The 24333-nt window shown below is 42.0% G+C and overlaps 1 protein-coding gene across 1 annotated transcript in view; it reads right to left on the bottom strand.

The window, feature by feature from the left end:
* Positions 1–434: 434 nt before the first annotated feature.
* Positions 435–24333, bottom strand: part of asgr1a (asialoglycoprotein receptor 1a) — a 32114-nt gene continuing 8215 nt past the window's right edge. The window contains exons 4-9 of the mRNA XM_066672639.1: positions 5925–6029; positions 5641–5712; positions 4214–4288; positions 2586–2737; positions 1283–1392; positions 435–717 (exon numbers count right to left, since the gene is read on the bottom strand). Of these exons, the coding sequence (XP_066528736.1) occupies positions 561–717; positions 1283–1392; positions 2586–2737; positions 4214–4288; positions 5641–5712; positions 5925–6029 (671 nt within the window). The 3' untranslated portion in view covers positions 435–560. The remainder of the gene's footprint in view (positions 718–1282; positions 1393–2585; positions 2738–4213; positions 4289–5640; positions 5713–5924; positions 6030–24333) is intronic.

Raw genomic sequence — 24333 nt, 5'->3', positions numbered from 1 at the left:
CTGCATTTACGGAACAAGCAAGAAAACATAACATTTATTTTTTTTTAAAACGGTACCAGCACAAAAGCAACACTAACAACAGAAATTATATTTTATACAGTTTCTGATCATATGAGGGTCCAGCTTCATGGAAGGACACAACACCCCACAGACCCCACCAGGACTGACTCACTTAATATCACAAAAACACACACAGCTCAATAATATTAACAGAAATCTTTATTTATTCATTTATTTATAAAGGAATTTGCTGCGTATATGTGTCTGTGTGTGTGTGTGTTGTGGTGAAGTGTGTGGATATGTGTGTATCTGTGTTATGGTGTGCATGTGTGTGTGTATTTGTGTTAAGGTAAGGTGTGCATGTGTGTGTGTATTTGTGTTAAGGTAAGGTGTGTGTGTATGTGTATTATGGAAAGGTGAGTGTATGTGTGTGTGTTATGGAAAGGTGTGTGTGTGTGTGTGTGTGTGTGTGTGTGTGTATGCGTGTGTTTTATGGAAAGGTGAGTGTATGTCTGTGTGTTATGGAAAGGCGTGTGTGTGTGTGTGTGTGTATTTGTGTATTATGGAAAGGTGAGTGCATGTGTTTTACAGATGAATCTATAATCTCTGGAGCAGTGATCATCATTGTATCTCCCATCTCTGTGGAAATGAGCACAGTCTTCTCCTCCCCCGAGACCATGATTTTTCCAGTCATCTGGCTGACCAGGCATCCACTCACTGTACATACACACACACAAATAGACACATTATGAACACAGACATGTTATACACTCAGTATAAACACACGTCATATATATATATATATATATATATATATATATATATATATATATATATATATATATATATATATAATATGGATGGATGGATGGATATGATACACACATAGGTTGTATACATGCACACAAATTATAAACACACATTTTATACACACACACACACACACACACACACACACTTGTCACATTTACATACGTTATACACATATTGTACACCATGGTTACACTATATAAAGAACACTGTGTAAGAGTTGCTCCTGGGCTCCCCCTGCAGTTTCAGAGTGTAATTTACTTTTACATCACTGTCCTGCACTCCTCCAAGGGTTCCATAGGGCATATTTTGCAGTGTTGAGTAGCAACATCAGAGGCCCTATCCTACCACATACAGCTCAGTGAAGCATCACAGTGATTTAGAAGCTGGTATTTATATGTACAAATATTACCTAGTGTTACTTTAATCAGACATGTATCAGAACATGGGTCTCTAACAGCTACTCACTGACCTCTGGACCAGTGTCAATGGTGTTCCGTCCAGCCACTCCCACTGCCCCGTTCTCTCATCACTCAGCCCCAGCCAATAGTAATACGGCTTTGTACGCTGGATCACAAAATTCTACAAAACACACGCACGCACACACACACGCACACACACACGCACACACACACACACACACACACACACACACACACAAAGTGCCACATCTTTTATACAGTGATAGGTGTAGCATCATATGAATATGGTTTAATTTTTCTCATAAGCCTCCAGTGTCCACGAGCCTCAGATTCCCCCTGGAGCCTGTTTTTCTGGAAAGAGGGATCATATAAATGAAACATTAGGCTTATTTATGACAAGGTCTGCTCCTTCAAAGGAACATAGAGCCCAAAACCAGAGACACAGTTAATGATCAGTCTTTATTTTCTCTGTGACAAAACATCAGAATGGACCCGGAACCTACCCAGAATCACTGGGTGCAAGGAGGGGCACTTGTCCTTCACAGGGCTACACACACTCACACCTACGGACACTTTTGACTCTCGAATCCACCTACCAACATGTGTTTTTGGAGCGTGGGAGGAAACCGTAGCGCCTGGGGAAAACCCATGCAGACACAGGGAGAACACACCACACTCCTCACAGACAGTCACCTGGAGGAAACCCACGCAGACACAGAGAGAACACACCACACTCCTCACAGACAGTCACCCGGAGGAAACCCACGCAGACACATGGAGAACACACCACACTCCTCACAGACAGTCACCCGGAGGAAACCCACGCAGACACAGGGAGAACACACCACACTCCTCACAGACAGTCACCCAGAGGAAACCCACGCAGACACATGGAGAACACACCACACTCCTCACAGACAGTCACCCGGAGGAAACCCACGCAGACACAGGGAGAACACACCACACTCCTCACAGACAGTCACCCGGAGCAGGAATTGAACCCACAACCTCCAGGTCCCTGGGGCTGTCACAGAGACACTACCTGCTGCGCCACCGTGCTGCCCAGGTACACTTTAGAAACTGAAAATACGAGCTCCTTCTAAATACAGGTTTTGGTGAATTCCAGGCACCCGTATTAGTTCAAATGTGGACGGTACCCAACCACAGAGCTGTCAATGTGCAGCACCTTCTGTGATGATGATGATGATGATGTTGCTTTGTGAGTTTAATGGATGAAATTTCAGTTTGTGTTTCTGAATACCACTAAATAGCTGTGGGTAAAGTCAGAGTATTCGGAAAAGTGGCGAACACTACACAATCCAGTGACGGAGAGTGGTTTATGAGCAGACTGACCTTCTCCTCACTGCTCTTTAGGATCAGCAGCTCTGCTCTCATGCTCTCACACTTGTCTCGAGCCTGGTGCCAAGACATTCCATAATTCGAAAAATAATAACAATGGGAGGAGAAGGGCATCCATTCCAGTGGACAGCATTGTTCCTTAGTGTCTACACACACACATATACACACACACGGAGAGAGAGAGAATCTTAGTGACTAGGCACTGGGTGGTTGTTTGCAGCAAAATTTCACTGAAAAATTTTTCCATTAGTAACTGGACAGGGACAGGAATCCCAACCACATCAACCATTACCCAAATCCCCCTTTCACACACACACACACACACACACACACACACACACACACACACACTCACTCACTCACTAACACACACACACACACTCACTCACTCACTAACACACACATGCACACACACACACACACACTCACTCACTAACACACACATGCATGCACACACACACAAACACACTCACTCACTGACTAACACACACATGCATACACACACACACACACACACACACACACACTCACTCACTCACTCACTAACACACACACACACACACACACACACACACACACACACACACTCACTCACTCACTAACACACATGCATGCACACACACACACACTCACTCGCTGACTAACACACATGCATACACACATACACACACTCACTCACTAACACACACATGCATACACACACACACACACACACACACACTCACTCACTCACTAACACACACACACACACACACACACACACACTCACTCACTCACTAACACACACACACACACTCACTCACTCACTCACTAACACACACATGCACACACACACACACACACACTCACTCACTCACTAACACACACATGCATACACACACACACACTCACTCACTCACTAACACACACATGCACACACACACACACACACACACTCACTCACTCACTAACACACACATGCATGCACACACACACAAACACACTCACTCACTGACTAACACACACATGCATATACACACACACACACACACACACACACTCACTCACTCACTAACACACACATGCATACACACACACACACACACACACTCACACACTCACTCACTCACTCACTAACACACACATGCATAAACACACACACACACACACACACTCACTCACTCACTCACTCACTAACACACACATGCATTCACACACACACACACACTCACTGACTACCACACCCATGCATACACACACACACACACACTCACTCACTAACACACACATGCATACACACACACACACACACACACACTCACTCACTCACTCACTAACACACACATGCATACACACACACACACACACACTCACTCACTCACTCACTAACACACACATGCATACACACACACACACACACTCACTCACTCACTCACTAACACACACACACACACACACACACACACACTCACACACTAACACACACACACACACACACACACATGCACATACACACAGACACACCCCCCACACACACACACGCCCCATGTTGCCTTTTTCTTTTCTCTTTTGCTCTTGTTTTGATAGAAAGTGAATGCCCCGATGAAAAGTTCAGTGTCAGACTTTCTGAAGTGTCCATTCACCATTGTTCTTCATCTTGTTGATGACACATTTCAACTGAGCCACCATTTTCTGATTGTTCTGGACATCAGTGGACACTTGGGCATAAAGAAAGAAACACCTCCTCAGTATGAAACATCAACTGGTACAACATTAAAAATATCAATAGTGTTTACTTATGTAGTTAATACAGTACTCATTAATCTATTTCATTTACTGAATAATGTACTTATATCATGGCAAATAAAGTCACTAAATACTAATATAATCATTAAAATAGTTTTAATATCTGTCATTAAACTTATTGTATACCTTTAGAATTTAAATTAATTGAATATGTTTGTTAATATAGCTGTAATTATTTATGATGTGTTTATTTATATATGGTTAATTATTATGATATTTAATATTATACTTATTTATAGTGTGTGTAGTTATAAATATGTTGGTCAAAGGCAAGTAAATGAGTTTGAATTAAAAGTTTTTGGAGAAGACTTCATATAAAACAGAAGCTGCTCCGGTAACAGAATACTCGGGATCAACCTTCAGCTGAATCCTAGTGTGAGGAATGTATAGGATAAGTCTCAGAACACAGTGATCAAGGCCTATAAGTGAATGCTCTCCCTCTTCTTCCAGGCCTTAAGGACACTCTAAGGAGAATGAGGAGAGGGGACATAAATAAAAAAAAGGACACATTACAGGTCCTTAGGGGACAGAATGATTTTAAGCCCTGAATTATTTCTGAGATGGAAAATATCTTGTACAATTACTGTAGTCATTTATAGATGAATGTATGTATGTATCTGCAGTTATATAAATAACATTCATTCATTGATTCACTGTCTGTAGCCCTTATCGAGTTCAGGGCGGTGGTGGGTCAGGAGCCTACCCGGAATCACTAGGCACAAGGCAGGAACACACCCTGGAGGGGATGCCAGTCCTTCACAGGGCGACACACACTCACACATTCACTCACACACCTACGGACACTTTTGAGTCGTCCATCCACCTACCAACCTGTGTTTTTGGAGAGTGGGAGGAAACCCACATAGACACGGGGAGAACACTCCACACTCCTCACAGACAGGCAATAAAAATTTTAATCCTGCAGCTATATGTGTAGGATTATTTTTTGCCCCACCACCACCTCCTCACTTTGGAGGACAACTTTATATTTAATATTTCTGTACATTGGTTAAAACCACTTCATATGCCCCACACTCCACCCCATAATACTACAACAAACAGAAAAGAGTTAAACAATAGGATGTAAAGTTATTAAACTATATTTTTTTGTATTGTAATTGTATTGAAAGTTTTATTACTTACTGTTAAAATTATGAACATTTTTAATTTTTATACTAAAGTTTTAATGCAATGATTTTAAAGGAGAGTTTTTCTGAAAGTGAATAGAGTAAATTGTGTGAAGTTTCCTCAGGTGAAGACTCACTGTCCTGAGTCTGGACCTTAAGCGTGCTCAGTGCGTCCTGTAGAACCTGCAGCTTCTCTTCCACATCCTCACCTTGTACACACAGTCACCATAAATAAAACAAAATCATCAATCACAAACACACACAGTCACAATCCACACAAAACCAACACCATGATAATAACACAAAATACAGCACAAGGAAAATCACAGTAAACAATCCCAACACAATCAAATGATATTCAGAAATATTAAAAAAACAAACTGCAAATGCACACAAAAAAACAAATGAGAGTAGAGTGTACCTTTTTTATAAAGTTGCTGTAGTTTGAAGCTGACTGACTGAAGAAACAAAGTCACATTGATGATTTCATTCTCCACAGAAAATAACTTCCTGTCCACCTGCACTTCTACACACAAACACACACATGTATTTCATTCAGTCGTCTGTAAAAACTAATCCAGTTCTGGGTTGTGGTGCGCCCAGATCCACTGGGCAAAAACATACCCTGGAAAGAGCACCAGTCGGTTATAGAGCATCTCACACTAACACAGTCACTCACACACTCACCAATACACAGTTTAACAGTCACTCACACACTCACCTATAGACAGTTTAACAGGCACTCACACACTCACGTATAGACAGTTTCACACAGTCACTCACACACTCACGTATAGACAGTTTAACAGTCACTCACACACTCACCTATAGACAGTTTCACACAGTCACTCACAAACTCACCTATACACAGTTTAACAGTCACTCACACACTCACCTATAGACAGTTTCACACAGTCACTCACACACTCACCTATAGACAGTTTAACAGTCACTCACACACTCACCTATAGACAGTTTCACACAGTCACTCACAAATTCTCCTATAGACAGTTTCACACAGTCAATCACACACTCACCTATACACAGTTTAACAGTCACTCACACACTCACCTATACACAGTTTAACAGTCACTCACACACTCACCTATAGACAGTTTAACAGTCACTCACAAACTCTCCTATAGACAGTTTATAGGTGAGTGTGTGACCTATAGACAATTTAACAGTCACTCACACACTCACCTATAGACAGTTTAACAGTCACTCACACACTCACCTATAGACAGTTTCACACAGTCACTCACACACTCACCTATAGAAAGTTTTACAGTCACTCACACAATCACCTATAGACAGTTTAACAGTCACCCACAAACTCTCCTATAGACAGTTTCAAACAGTCACTCACACACTCACCTATAGACAGTTTAACAGTCACTCACACACTCACCTATAGACAGTTTAACAGTCACCCACAAACTCTCCTATAGACAGTTTCACACAGTCACTCACACACTCACCTATAGACAGTTTCACACAGTCACTCACACACTCACCTATAGACAGTTTAACAGTCACTCACACACTCACCTATAGACAGTTTAACAGTCACTCACACAATCACCTATAGACAGTTTCACACAGTCACTCACACACTCACCTATAGACAGTTTAACAGTCACTCACACACTCACCTATAGACAGTTTAACAGTCACTCACACACTCACCTATACACAGTTTAACAGTCACTCACACAGTCACCTATAGACAGTTTAACAGTCAGTCACACACTCACCTATAGACAGTTTAACAGTCACCCACAAACTCTCCTATAGACAGTTTCACACAGTCAGTCACACACTCACCTATAGACAGTTTCACACAGTCACTCACACACTCACCTATAGACAGTTTCACACAGTCACTCACACACTCACCCATAGACAGTTTAACAGTCATTCACACACTCACCTATAGACAGTTTCACACAGTCACTCACACACTCACCTATAGACAGTTTCACACAGTCAGTCACACACTCACCTATAGACAGTTTCACACAGTCACTCACACACTCACCTATAGACAGTTTCACACAGTCACTCACACACTCACCTATAGACAGTTTAACACTCACTCACAAACTCTCCTATAGACAGTTTCACACAGTCAATCACAAACTCACCTATAGACAGTTTCACACAGTCACTCACACACTCACCTATAGACAGTTTAACAGTCACTCACACACTCACCTATAGAGAGTTTAACAGTCACCCACAAACTCTCCTATAGACAGTTTCACACAGTCAGTCACACACTCACCTATAGACAGTTTCACACAGTCACTCACACACTCACCTATAGACAGTTTAACAGTCACCCACAAACTCTCCTATAGACAGTTTCACACAGTCAGTCACACACTCACCTATAGACAGTTTCACACAGTCAGTCACACACTCACCTATAGACAGTTTCACACAGTCACTCACACACTCACCTATAGACAGTTTAACAGTCACTCACACACTCACCTATAGACAGTTTAACAGTCACCCACAAACTCTCCTATAGACAGTTTCACACAGTCAGTCACACACTCACCTATAGACAGTTTCACACAGTCAGTCACACACTCACCTATAGACAGTTTCACACAGTCACTCACACACTCACCTATAGACAGTTTAACAGTCACTCACACACTCACCTATAGACAGTTTCACACAGTCACTCACACACTCACCTATAGACAGTTTAACAGTCACTCACACACTCACCTATAGACAGTTTAACAGTCACTCACACACTCACCTATACACAGTTTAACAGTCACTCACACAGTCACCTATAGACAGTTTAACAGTCAGTCACACACTCACCTATAGACAGTTTAACAGTCACCCACAAACTCTCCTATAGACAGTTTCACACAGTCAGTCACACACTCACCTATAGACAGTTTCACACAGTCACTCACACACTCACCTATAGACAGTTTCACACAGTCACTCACACACTCACCCATAGACAGTTTAACAGTCATTCACACACTCACCTATAGACAGTTTCACACAGTCACTCACACACTCACCTATAGACAGTTTCACACAGTCAGTCACACACTCACCTATAGACAGTTTCACACAGTCACTCACACACTCACCTATAGACAGTTTCACACAGTCACTCACACACTCACCTATAGACAGTTTAACACTCACCCACAAACTCTCCTATAGACAGTTTCACACAGTCAGTCACACACTCACCTATAGACAGTTTCACACAGTCACTCACACACTCACCTATAGACAGTTTCACACAGTCACTCACACACTCACCTATAGACAGTTTAACAGTCACCCACAAACTCTCCTATAAACAGTTTCACACAGTCACTCACACACTCACCTATAGACAGTTTCACACAGTCACTCACACACTCACCTATAGACAGTTTAACAGTCACTCACACACTCTCCTATAGACAGTTTCACACAGTCAATCACAAACTCACCTATAGACAGTTTCACACAGTCACTCACACACTCACCTATAGACAGTTTAACAGTCACCCACAAACTCTCCTATAAACAGTTTCACACAGTCACTCACCTATAGACAGTTTCACACAGTCACTCACACACTCACCTATAGACAGTTTAACAGTCACTCACACACTCACCTATAGACAGTTTAACAGTCACCCACAAACTCTCCTATAAACAGTTTCACACAGTCACTCACCTATAGACAGTTTCACACAGTCACTCACACACTCACCTATAGACAGTTTAACAGTCACTCACACACTCACCTATAGACAGTTTAACAGTCACTCACAAACTCTCCTATAGACAGTTTATAGGTGAGTGTGTGACCTATAGACAATTTAACAGTCACTCACACACTCACCTATAGACAGTTTAACAGTCACTCACACACTCACCTATAGACAGTTTCACACAGTCACTCACACACTCACCTATAGAAAGTTTTACAGTCACTCACACAATCACCTATAGACAGTTTAACAGTCACCCACAAACTCTCCTATAGACAGTTTCAAACAGTCACTCACACACTCACCTATAGACAGTTTAACAGTCACTCACACACTCACCTATAGACAGTTTCACAGTCACTCACACACTCACCTATAGACAGTTTAACAGTCACCCACAAACTCTCCTATAGACAGTTTAACAGTCACTCACACACTCACCTATAGACAGTTTAACAGTCACTCACACACTCACCTATAGACAGTTTAACAGTCACCCACAAACTCTCCTATAGACAGTTTCACACAGTCAGTCACACACTCACCTATAGACAGTTTCACACAGTCACTCACACACTCACCTATAGACAGTTTAACAGTCACTCACACACTCACCTATAGACAGTTTCACACAGTCACTCACACACTCACCTATAGACAGTTTAACAGTCACTCACACACTCACCTATAGACAGTTTCAAACAGTCACTCACACACTCACCTATAGACAGTTTAACAGTCACTCACACACTCACCTATAGACAGTTTAACAGTCACTCACACACTCACCTATAGACAGTTTAACAGTCACCCACAAACTCTCCTATAGACAGTTTCACACAGTCAGTCACACACTCACCTATAGACAGTTTCACACAGTCACTCACACACTCACCTATAGACAGTTTAACAGTCACTCACACACTCACCTATAGACAGTTTCACACAGTCACTCACACACTCACCTATAGACAGTTTAACAGTCACTCACACACTCACCTATAGACAGTTTAACAGTCACTCACACACTCACCTATACACAGTTTAACAGTCACTCACACAGTCACCTATAGACAGTTTAACAGTCAGTCACACACTCACCTATAGACAGTTTAACAGTCACCCACAAACTCTCCTATAGACAGTTTCACACAGTCAGTCACACACTCACCTATAGACAGTTTCACACAGTCACTCACACACTCACCTATAGACAGTTTCACACAGTCACTCACACACTCACCCATAGACAGTTTAACAGTCATTCACACACTCACCTATAGACAGTTTCACACAGTCACTCACACACTCACCTATAGACAGTTTCACACAGTCAGTCACACACTCACCTATAGACAGTTTCACACAGTCACTCACACACTCACCTATAGACAGTTTCACACAGTCACTCACACACTCACCTATAGACAGTTTAACACTCACCCACAAACTCTCCTATAGACAGTTTCACACAGTCAGTCACACACTCACCTATAGACAGTTTCACACAGTCACTCACACACTCACCTATAGACAGTTTCACACAGTCACTCACACACTCACCTATAGACAGTTTAACAGTCACCCACAAACTCTCCTATAAACAGTTTCACACAGTCACTCACACACTCACCTATAGACAGTTTCACACAGTCACTCACACACTCACCTATAGACAGTTTAACAGTCACTCACACACTCTCCTATAGACAGTTTCACACAGTCAATCACAAACTCACCTATAGACAGTTTCACACAGTCACTCACACACTCACCTATAGACAGTTTAACAGTCACCCACAAACTCTCCTATAAACAGTTTCACACAGTCACTCACCTATAGACAGTTTCACACAGTCACTCACACACTCACCTATAGACAGTTTAACAGTCACTCACACACTCACCTATAGACAGTTTAACAGTCACCCACAAACTCTCCTATAAACAGTTTCACACAGTCACTCACCTATAGACAGTTTCACACAGTCACTCACACACTCACCTATAGACAGTTTAACAGTCACTCACACACTCACCTATAGACAGTTTAACAGTCACTCACAAACTCTCCTATAGACAGTTTATAGGTGAGTGTGTGACCTATAGACAATTTAACAGTCACTCACACACTCACCTATAGACAGTTTAACAGTCACTCACACACTCACCTATAGACAGTTTCACACAGTCACTCACACACTCATCTATAGACAGTTTAACAGTCACCCACAAACTCTCCTATAGACAGTTTCACACAGTCAGTCACACACTCACCTATAGACAGTTTCACACAGTCACTCACACACTCACCTATAGACAGTTTAACAGTCACTCACACAATCACCTATAGACAGTTTCACACAGTCACTCACACACTCACCTATAGACAGTTTAACAGTCACTCACACACTCACCTATACACAGTTTAACAGTCACTCACACAGTCACCTATAGACAGTTTAACAGTCAGTCACACACTCACCTATAGACAGTTTAACAGTCACCCACAAACTCTCCTATAGACAGTTTCACACAGTCAGTCACACACTCACCTATAGACAGTTTCACACAGTCACTCACACACTCACCTATAGACAGTTTCACACAGTCACTCACACACTCACCCATAGACAGTTTAACAGTCATTCACACACTCACCTATAGACAGTTTCACACAGTCACTCACACACTCACCTATAGACAGTTTCACACAGTCAGTCACACACTCACCTATAGACAGTTTCACACAGTCACTCACACACTCACCTATAGACAGTTTCACACAGTCACTCACACACTCACCTATAGACAGTTTAACACTCACTCACAAACTCTCCTATAGACAGTTTCACACAGTCAATCACAAACTCACCCATAGACAGTTTCACACAGTCACTCACACACTCACCTATAGACAGTTTAACAGTCACTCACACACTCACCTATAGACAGTTTAACAGTCACCCACAAACTCTCCTATAGACAGTTTCACACAGTCACTCACACACTCACCTATAGAAAGTTTTACAGTCACTCACACAATCACCTATAGACAGTTTAACAGTCACCCACAAACTCTCCTATAGACAGTTTCAAACAGTCACTCACACACTCACCTATAGACAGTTTAACAGTCACTCACACACTCACCTATAGACAGTTTAACAGTCACCCACAAACTCTCCTATAGACAGTTTCACACAGTCAGTCACACAATCACCTATAGACAGTTTCACACAGTCACTCACACACTCACCTATAGACAGTTTAACAGTCACTCACACAATCACCTATAGACAGTTTCACACAGTCACTCACACACTCACCTATAGACAGTTTAACAGTCACTCACACACTCACCTATAGACAGTTTAACAGTCACTCACACACTCACCTATACACAGTTTAACAGTCACTCACACAGTCACCTATAGACAGTTTAACAGTCAGTCACACACTCACCTATAGACAGTTTAACAGTCACCCACAAACTCTCCTATAGACAGTTTCACACAGTCAGTCACACACTCACCTATAGACAGTTTCACACAGTCACTCACACACTCACCTATAGACAGTTTCACACAGTCACTCACACACTCACCCATAGACAGTTTAACAGTCATTCACACACTCACCTATAGACAGTTTCACACAGTCACTCACACACTCACCTATAGACAGTTTCACACAGTCAGTCACACACTCACCTATAGACAGTTTCACACAGTCACTCACACACTCACCTATAGACAGTTTCACACAGTCACTCACACACTAACCTATAGACAGTTTAACACTCACTCACAAACTCTCCTATAGACAGTTTCACACAGTCAATCACAAACTCACCTATAGACAGTTTCACACAGTCACTCACACACTCACCTATAGACAGTTTAACAGTCACTCACACACTCACCTATAGACAGTTTAACATTCACCCACAAACTCTCCTATAGACAGTTTCACACAGTCAGTCACACACTCACCTATAGACAGTTTCACACAGTCACTCACACACTCACCTATAGACAGTTTAACAGTCACCCACAAACTCTCCTATAGACAGTTTCACACAGTCAGTCACACACTCACCTATAGACAGTTTCACACAGTCAGTCACACACTCACCTATAGACAGTTTCACACAGTCACTCACACACTCACCTATAGACAGTTTAACAGTCACTCACACACTCACCTATAGACAGTTTAACAGTCACCCACAAACTCTCCTATAGACAGTTTCACACAGTCAGTCACACACTCACCTATAGACAGTTTCACACAGTCACTCACACACTCACCTATAGACAGTTTAACAGTCACTCACACACTCACCTATAGACAGTTTCACACAGTCACTCACACACTCACCTATAGACAGTTTAACAGTCACTCACACACTCACCTATAGACAGTTTAACAGTCACTCACACACTCACCTATACACAGTTTAACAGTCACTCACACAGTCACCTATAGACAGTTTAACAGTCAGTCACACACTCACCTATAGACAGTTTAACAGTCACCCACAAACTCTCCTATAGACAGTTTCACACAGTCAGTCACACACTCACCTATAGACAGTTTCACACAGTCACTCACACACTCACCTATAGACAGTTTCACACAGTCACTCACACACTCACCCATAGACAGTTTAACAGTCATTCACACACTCACCTATAGACAGTTTCACACAGTCACTCACACACTCACCTATAGACAGTTTCACACAGTCAGTCACACACTCACCTATAGACAGTTTCACACAGTCACTCACACACTCACCTATAGACAGTTTCACACAGTCACTCACACACTCACCTATAGACAGTTTAACACTCACTCACAAACTCTCCTATAGACAGTTTCACACAGTCAATCACAAACTCACCTATAGACAGTTTCACACAGTCACTCACACACTCACCTATAGACAGTTTAACAGTCACCCACAAACTCTCCTATAAACAGTTTCACACAGTCACTCACACACTCACCTATAGACAGTTTAACAGTCACCCACAAACTCTCCTATAAACAGTTTCACACAGTCACTCACACACTCACCTATAGACAGTTTCACACAGTCACTCACACACTCACCTATAGACAGTTTAACAGTCACTCACACACTCTCCTATAGACAGTTTCACACAGTCAATCACAAACTCACCTATAGACAGTTTCACACAGTCACTCACACACTCACCTATAGACAGTTTAACAGTCACTCACACACTCACCTATAGACAGTTTAACAGTCACCCACAAACTCTCCTATAAACAGTTTCACACAGTCACTCACCTATAGACAGTTTCACACAGTCACTCACACACTCACCTATAGACAGTTTAACAGTCACTCACACACTCACCTATAGACAGTTTAACAGTCACTCACAAACTCTCCTATAGACAGTTTATAGGTGAGTGTGTGACCTATAGACAATTTAACAGTCACTCACACACTCACCTATAGACAGTTTAACAGTCACTCACACACTCACCTATAGACAGTTTCACACAGTCACTCACACACTCACCTATAGAAAGTTTTACAGTCACTCACACAATCACCTATAGACAGTTTAACAGTCACCCACAAACTCTCCTATAGACAGTTTCAAACAGTCACTCACACACTCACCTATAGACAGTTTAACAGTCACTCACACACTCACCTATAGACAGTTTAACAGTCACCCACAAACTCTCCTATAGACAGTTTCACACAGTCAGTCACACACTCACCTATAGACAGTTTCACACAGTCACTCACACACTCACCTATAGACAGTTTAACAGTCACTCACACAATCACCTATAGACAGTTTCACACAGTCACTCACACACTCACCTATAGACAGTTTAACAGTCACTCACACACTCACCTATACACAGTTTAACAGTCACTCACACAGTCACCTATAGACAGTTTAACAGTCAGTCACACACTCACCTATAGACAGTTTAACAGTCACCCACAAACTCTCCTATAGACAGTTTCACACAGTCAGTCACACACTCACCTATAGACAGTTTCACACAGTCACTCACACACTCACCTATAGACAGTTTCACACAGTCACTCACACACTCACCCATAGACAGTTTAACAGTCATTCACACACTCACCTATAGACAGTTTCACACAGTCACTCACACACTCACCTATAGACAGTTTCACACAGTCAGTCACACACTCACCTATAGACAGTTTCACACAGTCACTCACACACTCACCTATAGACAGTTTCACACAGTCACTCACACACTCACCTATAGACAGTTTAACACTCACTCACAAACTCTCCTATAGACAGTTTCACACAGTCAATCACAAACTCACCCATAGACAGTTTCACACAGTCACTCACACACTCACCTATAGACAGTTTAACAGTCACTCACACACTCACCTATAGACAGTTTAACAGTCACCCACAAACTCTCCTATAGACAGTTTCACACAGTCAGTCACACACTCACCTATAGACAGTTTCACACAGTCACTCACACACTCACCTATAGACAGTTTAACAGTCACTCACACAATCACCTATAGACAGTTTCACACAGTCACTCACACACTCACCTATAGACAGTTTAACAGTCACTCACACACTCACCTATAGACAGTTTAACAGTCACTCACACACTCACCTATACACAGTTTAACAGTCACTCACACAGTCACCTATAGACAGTTTAACAGTCAGTCACACACTCACCTATAGACAGTTTAACTGTCACCCACAAACTCTCCTATAGACAGTTTCACACAGTCAGTCACACACTCACCTATAGACAGTTTCACACAATCACTCACACACTCACCTATAGACAGTTTCACACAGTCACTCACACACTCACCCATAGACAGTTTAACAGTCATTCACACACTCACCTATAGACAGTTTCACACAGTCACTCACACACTCACCTATAGACAGTTTCACACAGTCACTCAAACACTCACCTATAGACAGTTTCACACAGTCACTCACACACTCACCTATAGACAGTTTAACACTCACTCACAAACTCTCCTATAGACAGTTTCACACAGTCAATCACAAACTCACCTATAGACAGTTTCACACAGTCACTCACACACTCACCTATAGACAGTTTCACACAGTCACTCACACACTCACCTATAGACAGTTTAACAGTCACTCACACACTCTCCTATAGACAGTTTCACACAGTCAGTCACACACTCACCTATAGACAGTTTCACACAGTCACTCACACACTCACCTATAGACAGTTTCACACAGTCACTCACACACTCACCTATAGTCAGTTTAACAGTCACTCACACACTCTCCTATAGACAGTTTCACACAGTCAATCACACACTCACCTATAGACAGTTTCACACAGTCAATCACACACTCTCCTATAGACAGTTTCACACAGTCAATCACACACTCACCTATAGACAGTTTCACACAGTCACTCACACACTCACCTATAGACAGTTTAACAGTCACTCACACACTCACCTATAGACAGTTTCACACAGTCAGTCACACACTCACCTATAGACAGTTTAACAGTCACTCACACACTCACCTATAGACAGTTTAACAGTCACCCACAAACTCTCCTATAGACAGTTTCACACAGTCACTCACACACTTACCTATAGACAGTTTAACAGTCACTCACAAACTCTCCTATAGACAGTTTCACACAGTCAATCACACACTCACCTATAGACAGTTTAACAGTCAATCACACACTCACCTATAAACAGTTTAACAGTCAATCACACACTCACCTATAGACAGTTTCACACAGTCACTCACACACTCACCTATAGACAGTTTAACAGTCACTCACACACTCACCTATAGACAGTTTAACAGTCACTCACACACTCACCTATAGACAGTTTCACAGTCACTCACACACTCACCTATAAACAGTTTAACAGTCACCCACAAACTCTCCTATAGACAGTTTCACACAGTCAGTCACACACTCACCTATAGACAGTTTAACAGTCACTCACACACTCACCTATAGACAGTTTAACAGTCACTCACACACTCACCTATAGACAGTTTAACAGTCACTCACACACTCACCTATACACAGTTTAACAGTCACTCACACACTCACCTATAGACAGTTTAACAGTCACTCACACACTCACCTATAGACAGTTTATAGGTGAGTGTGTGACCTATAGACAATTTAACAGTCACTCACACACTCACCTATAGACAGTTTAACAGTCACTCACACACTCACCTATAGACAGTTTCACACAGTCACTCACACACTCACCTATAGAAAGTTTTACAGTCACTCACACAATCACCTATAGACAGTTTAACAGTCACTCACACACTCACCTATAGACAGTTTCACAGTCACTCACACACTCACCTATAGACAGTTTATAGGTGAGTGTGTGACCTATAGACAATTTAACAGTCACTCACACACTCACCTATAGACAGTTTAACAGTCACTCACACACTCACCTATAGACAGTTTCACACAGTCACTCACACACTCACCTATAGAAAGTTTTACAGTCACTCACACAATCACCTATAGACAGTTTAACAGTCACTCACACACTCACCTATAGACAGTTTAACAGTCACTCACACACTCACCTATAGACAGTTTATAGGTGAGTGTGTGACCTATAGACAATTTAACAGTCACTCACACACTCACCTATAGACAGTTTAACAGTCACTCACACACTCACCTATAGACAGTTTCACACAGTCACTCACACACTCACCTATAGAAAGTTTTACAGTCACTCACACAATCACCTATAGACAGTTTAACAGTCACCCACAAACTCTCCTATAGACAGTTTCAAACAGTCACTCACACACTCACCTATAGACAGTTTAACAGTCACTCACACACTCACCTATAGACAGTTTAACAGTCACCCACAAACTCTCCTATAGACAGTTTCACACAGTCACTCACACACTCACCTATAGACAGTTTCACAGTCACTCACACACTCACCTATAGACAGTTTCACACAGTCACTCACACACTCACCTATAGACAGTTTCACAGTCACTCACACACTCACCTATAGACAGTTTCACAGTCACTCACACACTCACCTATAGACAGTTTCACACAGTCACTCACAGAATCACCTATAGACAGTTTTACAGTCACTCACACACTCACCTATACACAGTTTAACAGTCACTCACACACTCACCTATAGACAGTTTCACACAGTCAGTCACACACTCACCTATAGACAGTTTAACAGTCACTCACACACTCACCTATAGACAGTTTAACAGTCACCCACAAACTCTCCTATAGACAGTTTCACACAGTCAGTCACACACTCGCCTATAGACAGTTTCACACAGTCACTCACACACTCACCTATAGACAGTTTAACAGTCACTCACACACTCACCTATAGACAGTTTAACAGTCAGTCACACACTCACCTATAGACAGTTTCACAGTCACTCACACACTCACCTATAGACAGTTTCACACAGTCAGTCACACACTCTCCTATAGACAGTTTAACAGTCACTCACACACTCACCTATAGACAGTTTCTCACAGTCACTCACACACTCACGTATAGACAGTTTAACAGTCACTCACACACTCACCTATAGACAGTTTCACACAGTCACTCACACACTCACCTATAAACAGTTTAACAGTCAACCACAAACTCTCCTATAGACAGTTTCACACAGTCAGTCACACACTCACCTATAGACAGTTTAACAGTCACTCACACACTCACCTATAGACAGTTTAACAGTCACTCACACACTCACCTATACACAGTTTAACAGTCACTCACACACTCACCTATAGACAGTTTAACAGTCACTCACACACTCTCCTATAGACAGTTTCACACAGTCAGTCACACACTCACCTATAGACAGTTTCACACAGTCACTCACACACTCACCTATAGACAGTTTCACACAGTCACTCACACACTCACCCATAGACAGTTTAACAGTCATTCACACACTCACCTATAGACAGTTTCACACAGTCACTCACACACTCACCTATAGACAGTTTAACAGTCACTCACACACTCACCTATAGACAGTTTCACACAGTCAGTCACACACTCACCTATAGACAGTTTAACAGTCACTCACACACTCACCTATAGACAGTTTAACAGTCACCCACAAACTCTCCTATAGACAGTTTCACACAGTCAGTCACACACTCACCTATAGACAGTTTCACACAGTCACTCACACACTCACCTATAGACAGTTTAACAGTCACTCACAAACTCTCCTATAGACAGTTTAACAGTCACCCACACACTCACCTATAGACAGTTTAACAGTCAATCACACACTCACCTATAGACAGTTTAACAGTCAATCACACACTCACCTTTAGACAATTTCACACAGTCACTCACACACTCACCTATAGACAGTTTAACAGTCACTCACACACTCACCTATAGACAGTTTAACAGTCACTCACACACTCACCTATAGACAGTTTCACAGTCACTCACACACTCACCTATAGACAGTTTAACAGTCACTCACACACTCACCTATAAACAGTTTAACAGTCACCCACAAACTCTCCTATAGACAGTTTCACACAGTCAGTCACACACTCACCTATAGACAGTTTAACAGTCACTCACACACTCACCTATAGACAGTTTAACAGTCACTCACACACTCACCTATAGACAGTTTAACAGTCACTCACACACTCACCTATACACAGTTTAACAGTCACTCACACACTCACCTATAGACAGTTTAACAGTCACTCACACACTCACCTATAGACAGTTTAACAGTCACTCACACACTCACCTATAGACAGTTTCACAGTCACTCACACACTCACCTATAGACAGTTTCACACAGTCACTCACACACTCACCTATAGACAGATTCACACAGTCACTCACACACTCACCTATAGACAGTTTAACAGTCACTCACACACTCACCTATAGACAGTTTCACACAGTCAGTCACACACTCACCTATAGACAGTTTCACACAGTCAGTCACACAATCACCTATAGACAGTTTCACACAGTCAGTCACACACTCACCTATAGACAGTTTAACAGTCAATCACACACTCACCTATAGACAGTTTAACAGTCACTCACACACTCACCTATAGACAGTTTCACACAGTCAGTCACACAATCACCTATAGACAGTTTCACACAATCAGTCACACACTCACCTATAGACAGTTTAACAGTCAATCACACACTCACCTATAGACAATTTCACACAGTCACTCACACACTCACCTATAGACAGTTTAACAGTCACTCACACACTCACCTATAGACAGTTTAACAGTCACTCACACACTCACCTATAGACAGTTTCACAGTCACTCACACACTCACCTATAAACAGTTTAACAGTCACCCACAAACTCTCCTATAGACAGTTTCACACAGTCAGTCACACACTCACCTATAGACAGTTTAACAGTCACTCACACACTCACCTATAGACAGTTTAACAGTCACTCACACACTCACCTATAGACAGTTTAACAGTCACTCACACACTCACCTATACACAGTTTAACAGTCACTCACACACTCACCTATAGACAGTTTAACAGTCACTCACACACTCACCTATAGACAGTTTAACAGTCACTCACACACTCACCTATAGACAGTTTCACAGTCACTCACACACTCACCTATAGACAGTTTCACACAGTCACTCACACACTCACCTATAGACAGATTCACACAGTCACTCACACACTCACCTATAGACAGTTTAACAGTCACTCACACACTCACCTATACACAGTTTAACAGTCACTCACACACTCACCTATAGACAGTTTCACACAGTCAGTCACACACTCACCTATAGACAGTTTAACAGTCACTCACACACTCACCTATAGACAGTTTAACAGTCACCCACAAACTCTTCTATAGACAGTTTCACACAGTCAGTCACACACTCGCCTATAGACAGTTTCACACAGTCAATCACACACTCTCCTATAGACAGTTTCACACAGTCAATCACACACTCACCTATAGACAGTTTCACACAGTCACTCACACACTCACCTATAGACAGTTTAACAGTCACTCACACACTCACCTATAGACAGTTTCACACAGTCAGTCACACACTCACCTATAGACAGTTTAACAGTCACTCACACACTCACCTATAGACAGTTTAACAGTCACCCACAAACTCTCCTATAGACAGTTTCACACAGTCACTCACACACTTACCTATAGACAGTTTAACAGTCACTCACAAACTCTCCTATAGACAGTTTCACACAGTCAATCACACACTCACCTATAGACAGTTTAACAGTCAATCACACACTCACCTATAAACAGTTTAACAGTCAATCACACACTCACCTATAGACAGTTTCACACAGTCACTCACACACTCACCTATAGACAGTTTAACAGTCACTCACACACTCACCTATAGACAGTTTAACAGTCACTCACACACTCACCTATAGACAGTTTCACAGTCACTCACACACTCACCTATAAACAGTTTAACAGTCACCCACAAACTCTCCTATAGACAGTTTCACACAGTCAGTCACACACTCACCTATAGACAGTTTAACAGTCACTCACACACTCACCTATAGACAGTTTAACAGTCACTCACACACTCACCTATAGACAGTTTAACAGTCACTCACACACTCACCTATACACAGTTTAACAGTCACTCACACACTCACCTATAGACAGTTTAACAGTCACTCACACACTCACCTATAGACAGTTTATAGGTGAGTGTGTGACCTATAGACAATTTAACAGTCACTCACACACTCACCTATAGACAGTTTAACAGTCACTCACACACTCACCTATAGACAGTTTCACACAGTCACTCACACACTCACCTATAGAAAGTTTTACAGTCACTCACACAATCACCTATAGACAGTTTAACAGTCACTCACACACTCACCTATAGACAGTTTCACAGTCACTCACACACTCACCTATAGACAGTTTATAGGTGAGTGTGTGACCTATAGACAATTTAACAGTCACTCACACACTCACCTATAGACAGTTTAACAGTCACTCACACACTCACCTATAGACAGTTTCACACAGTCACTCACACACTCACCTATAGAAAGTTTTACAGTCACTCACACAATCACCTATAGACAGTTTAACAGTCACCCACAAACTCTCCTATAGACAGTTTCAAACAGTCACTCACACACTCACCTATAGACAGTTTAACAGTCACTCACACACTCACCTATAGACAGTTTAACAGTCACCCACAAACTCTCCTATAGACAGTTTCACACAGTCACTCACACACTCACCTATAGACAGTTTCACAGTCACTCACACACTCACCTATAGACAGTTTCACACAGTCACTCACACACTCACCTATAGACAGTTTCACAGTCACTCACACACTCACCTATAGACAGTTTCACAGTCACTCACACACTCACCTATAGACAGTTTCACACAGTCACTCACAGAATCACCTATAGACAGTTTTACAGTCACTCACACACTCACCTATACACAGTTTAACAGTCACTCACACACTCACCTATAGACAGTTTCACACAGTCAGTCACACACTCACCTATAGACAGTTTAACAGTCACTCACACACTCACCTATAGACAGTTTAACAGTCACCCACAAACTCTCCTATAGACAGTTTCACACAGTCAGTCACACACTCGCCTATAGACAGTTTCACACAGTCACTCACACACTCACCTATAGACAGTTTAACAGTCACTCACACACTCACCTATAGACAGTTTAACAGTCAGTCACACACTCACCTATAGACAGTTTCACAGTCACTCACACACTCACCTATAGACAGTTTCACACAGTCAGTCACACACTCTCCTATAGACAGTTTAACAGTCACTCACACACTCACCTATAGACAGTTTCTCACAGTCACTCACACACTCACGTATAGACAGTTTAACAGTCACTCACACACTCACCTATAGACAGTTTCACACAGTCACTCACACACTCACCTATAAACAGTTTAACAGTCAACCACAAACTCTCCTATAGACAGTTTCACACAGTCAGTCACACACTCACCTATAGACAGTTTAACAGTCACTCACACACTCACCTATAGACAGTTTAACAGTCACTCACACACTCACCTATACACAGTTTAACAGTCACTCACACACTCACCTATAGACAGTTTAACAGTCACTCACACACTCTCCTATAGACAGTTTCACACAGTCAGTCACACACTCACCTATAGACAGTTTCACACAGTCACTCACACACTCACCTATAGACAGTTTCACACAGTCACTCACACACTCACCCATAGACAGTTTAACAGTCATTCACACACTCACCTATAGACAGTTTCACACAGTCACTCACACACTCACCTATAGACAGTTTAACAGTCACTCACACACTCACCTATAGACAGTTTCACACAGTCAGTCACACACTCACCTATAGACAGTTTAACAGTCACTCACACACTCACCTATAGACAGTTTAACAGTCACCCACAAACTCTCCTATAGACAGTTTCACACAGTCAGTCACACACTCACCTATAGACAGTTTCACACAGTCACTCACACACTCACCTATAGACAGTTTAACAGTCACTCACAAACTCTCCTATAGACAGTTTAACAGTCACCCACACACTCACCTATAGACAGTTTAACAGTCAATCACACACTCACCTATAGACAGTTTAACAGTCAATCACACACTCACCTTTAGACAATTTCACACAGTCACTCACACACTCACCTATAGACAGTTTAACAGTCACTCACACACTCACCTATAGACAGTTTAACAGTCACTCACACACTCACCTATAGACAGTTTCACAGTCACTCACACACTCACCTATAGACAGTTTAACAGTCACTCACACACTCACCTATAAACAGTTTAACAGTCACCCACAAACTCTCCTATAGACAGTTTCACACAGTCAGTCACACACTCACCTATAGACAGTTTAA

Source organism: Hoplias malabaricus, chromosome 5 (genome assembly GCF_029633855.1).
Source record: "Hoplias malabaricus isolate fHopMal1 chromosome 5, fHopMal1.hap1, whole genome shotgun sequence".
NCBI classification, from domain to species: Eukaryota; Metazoa; Chordata; class Actinopteri; order Characiformes; family Erythrinidae; genus Hoplias; species Hoplias malabaricus.
Note: the sequence above shows the minus strand (reverse complement) of the source record. Positions and strands in the feature narration are given on the sequence as shown.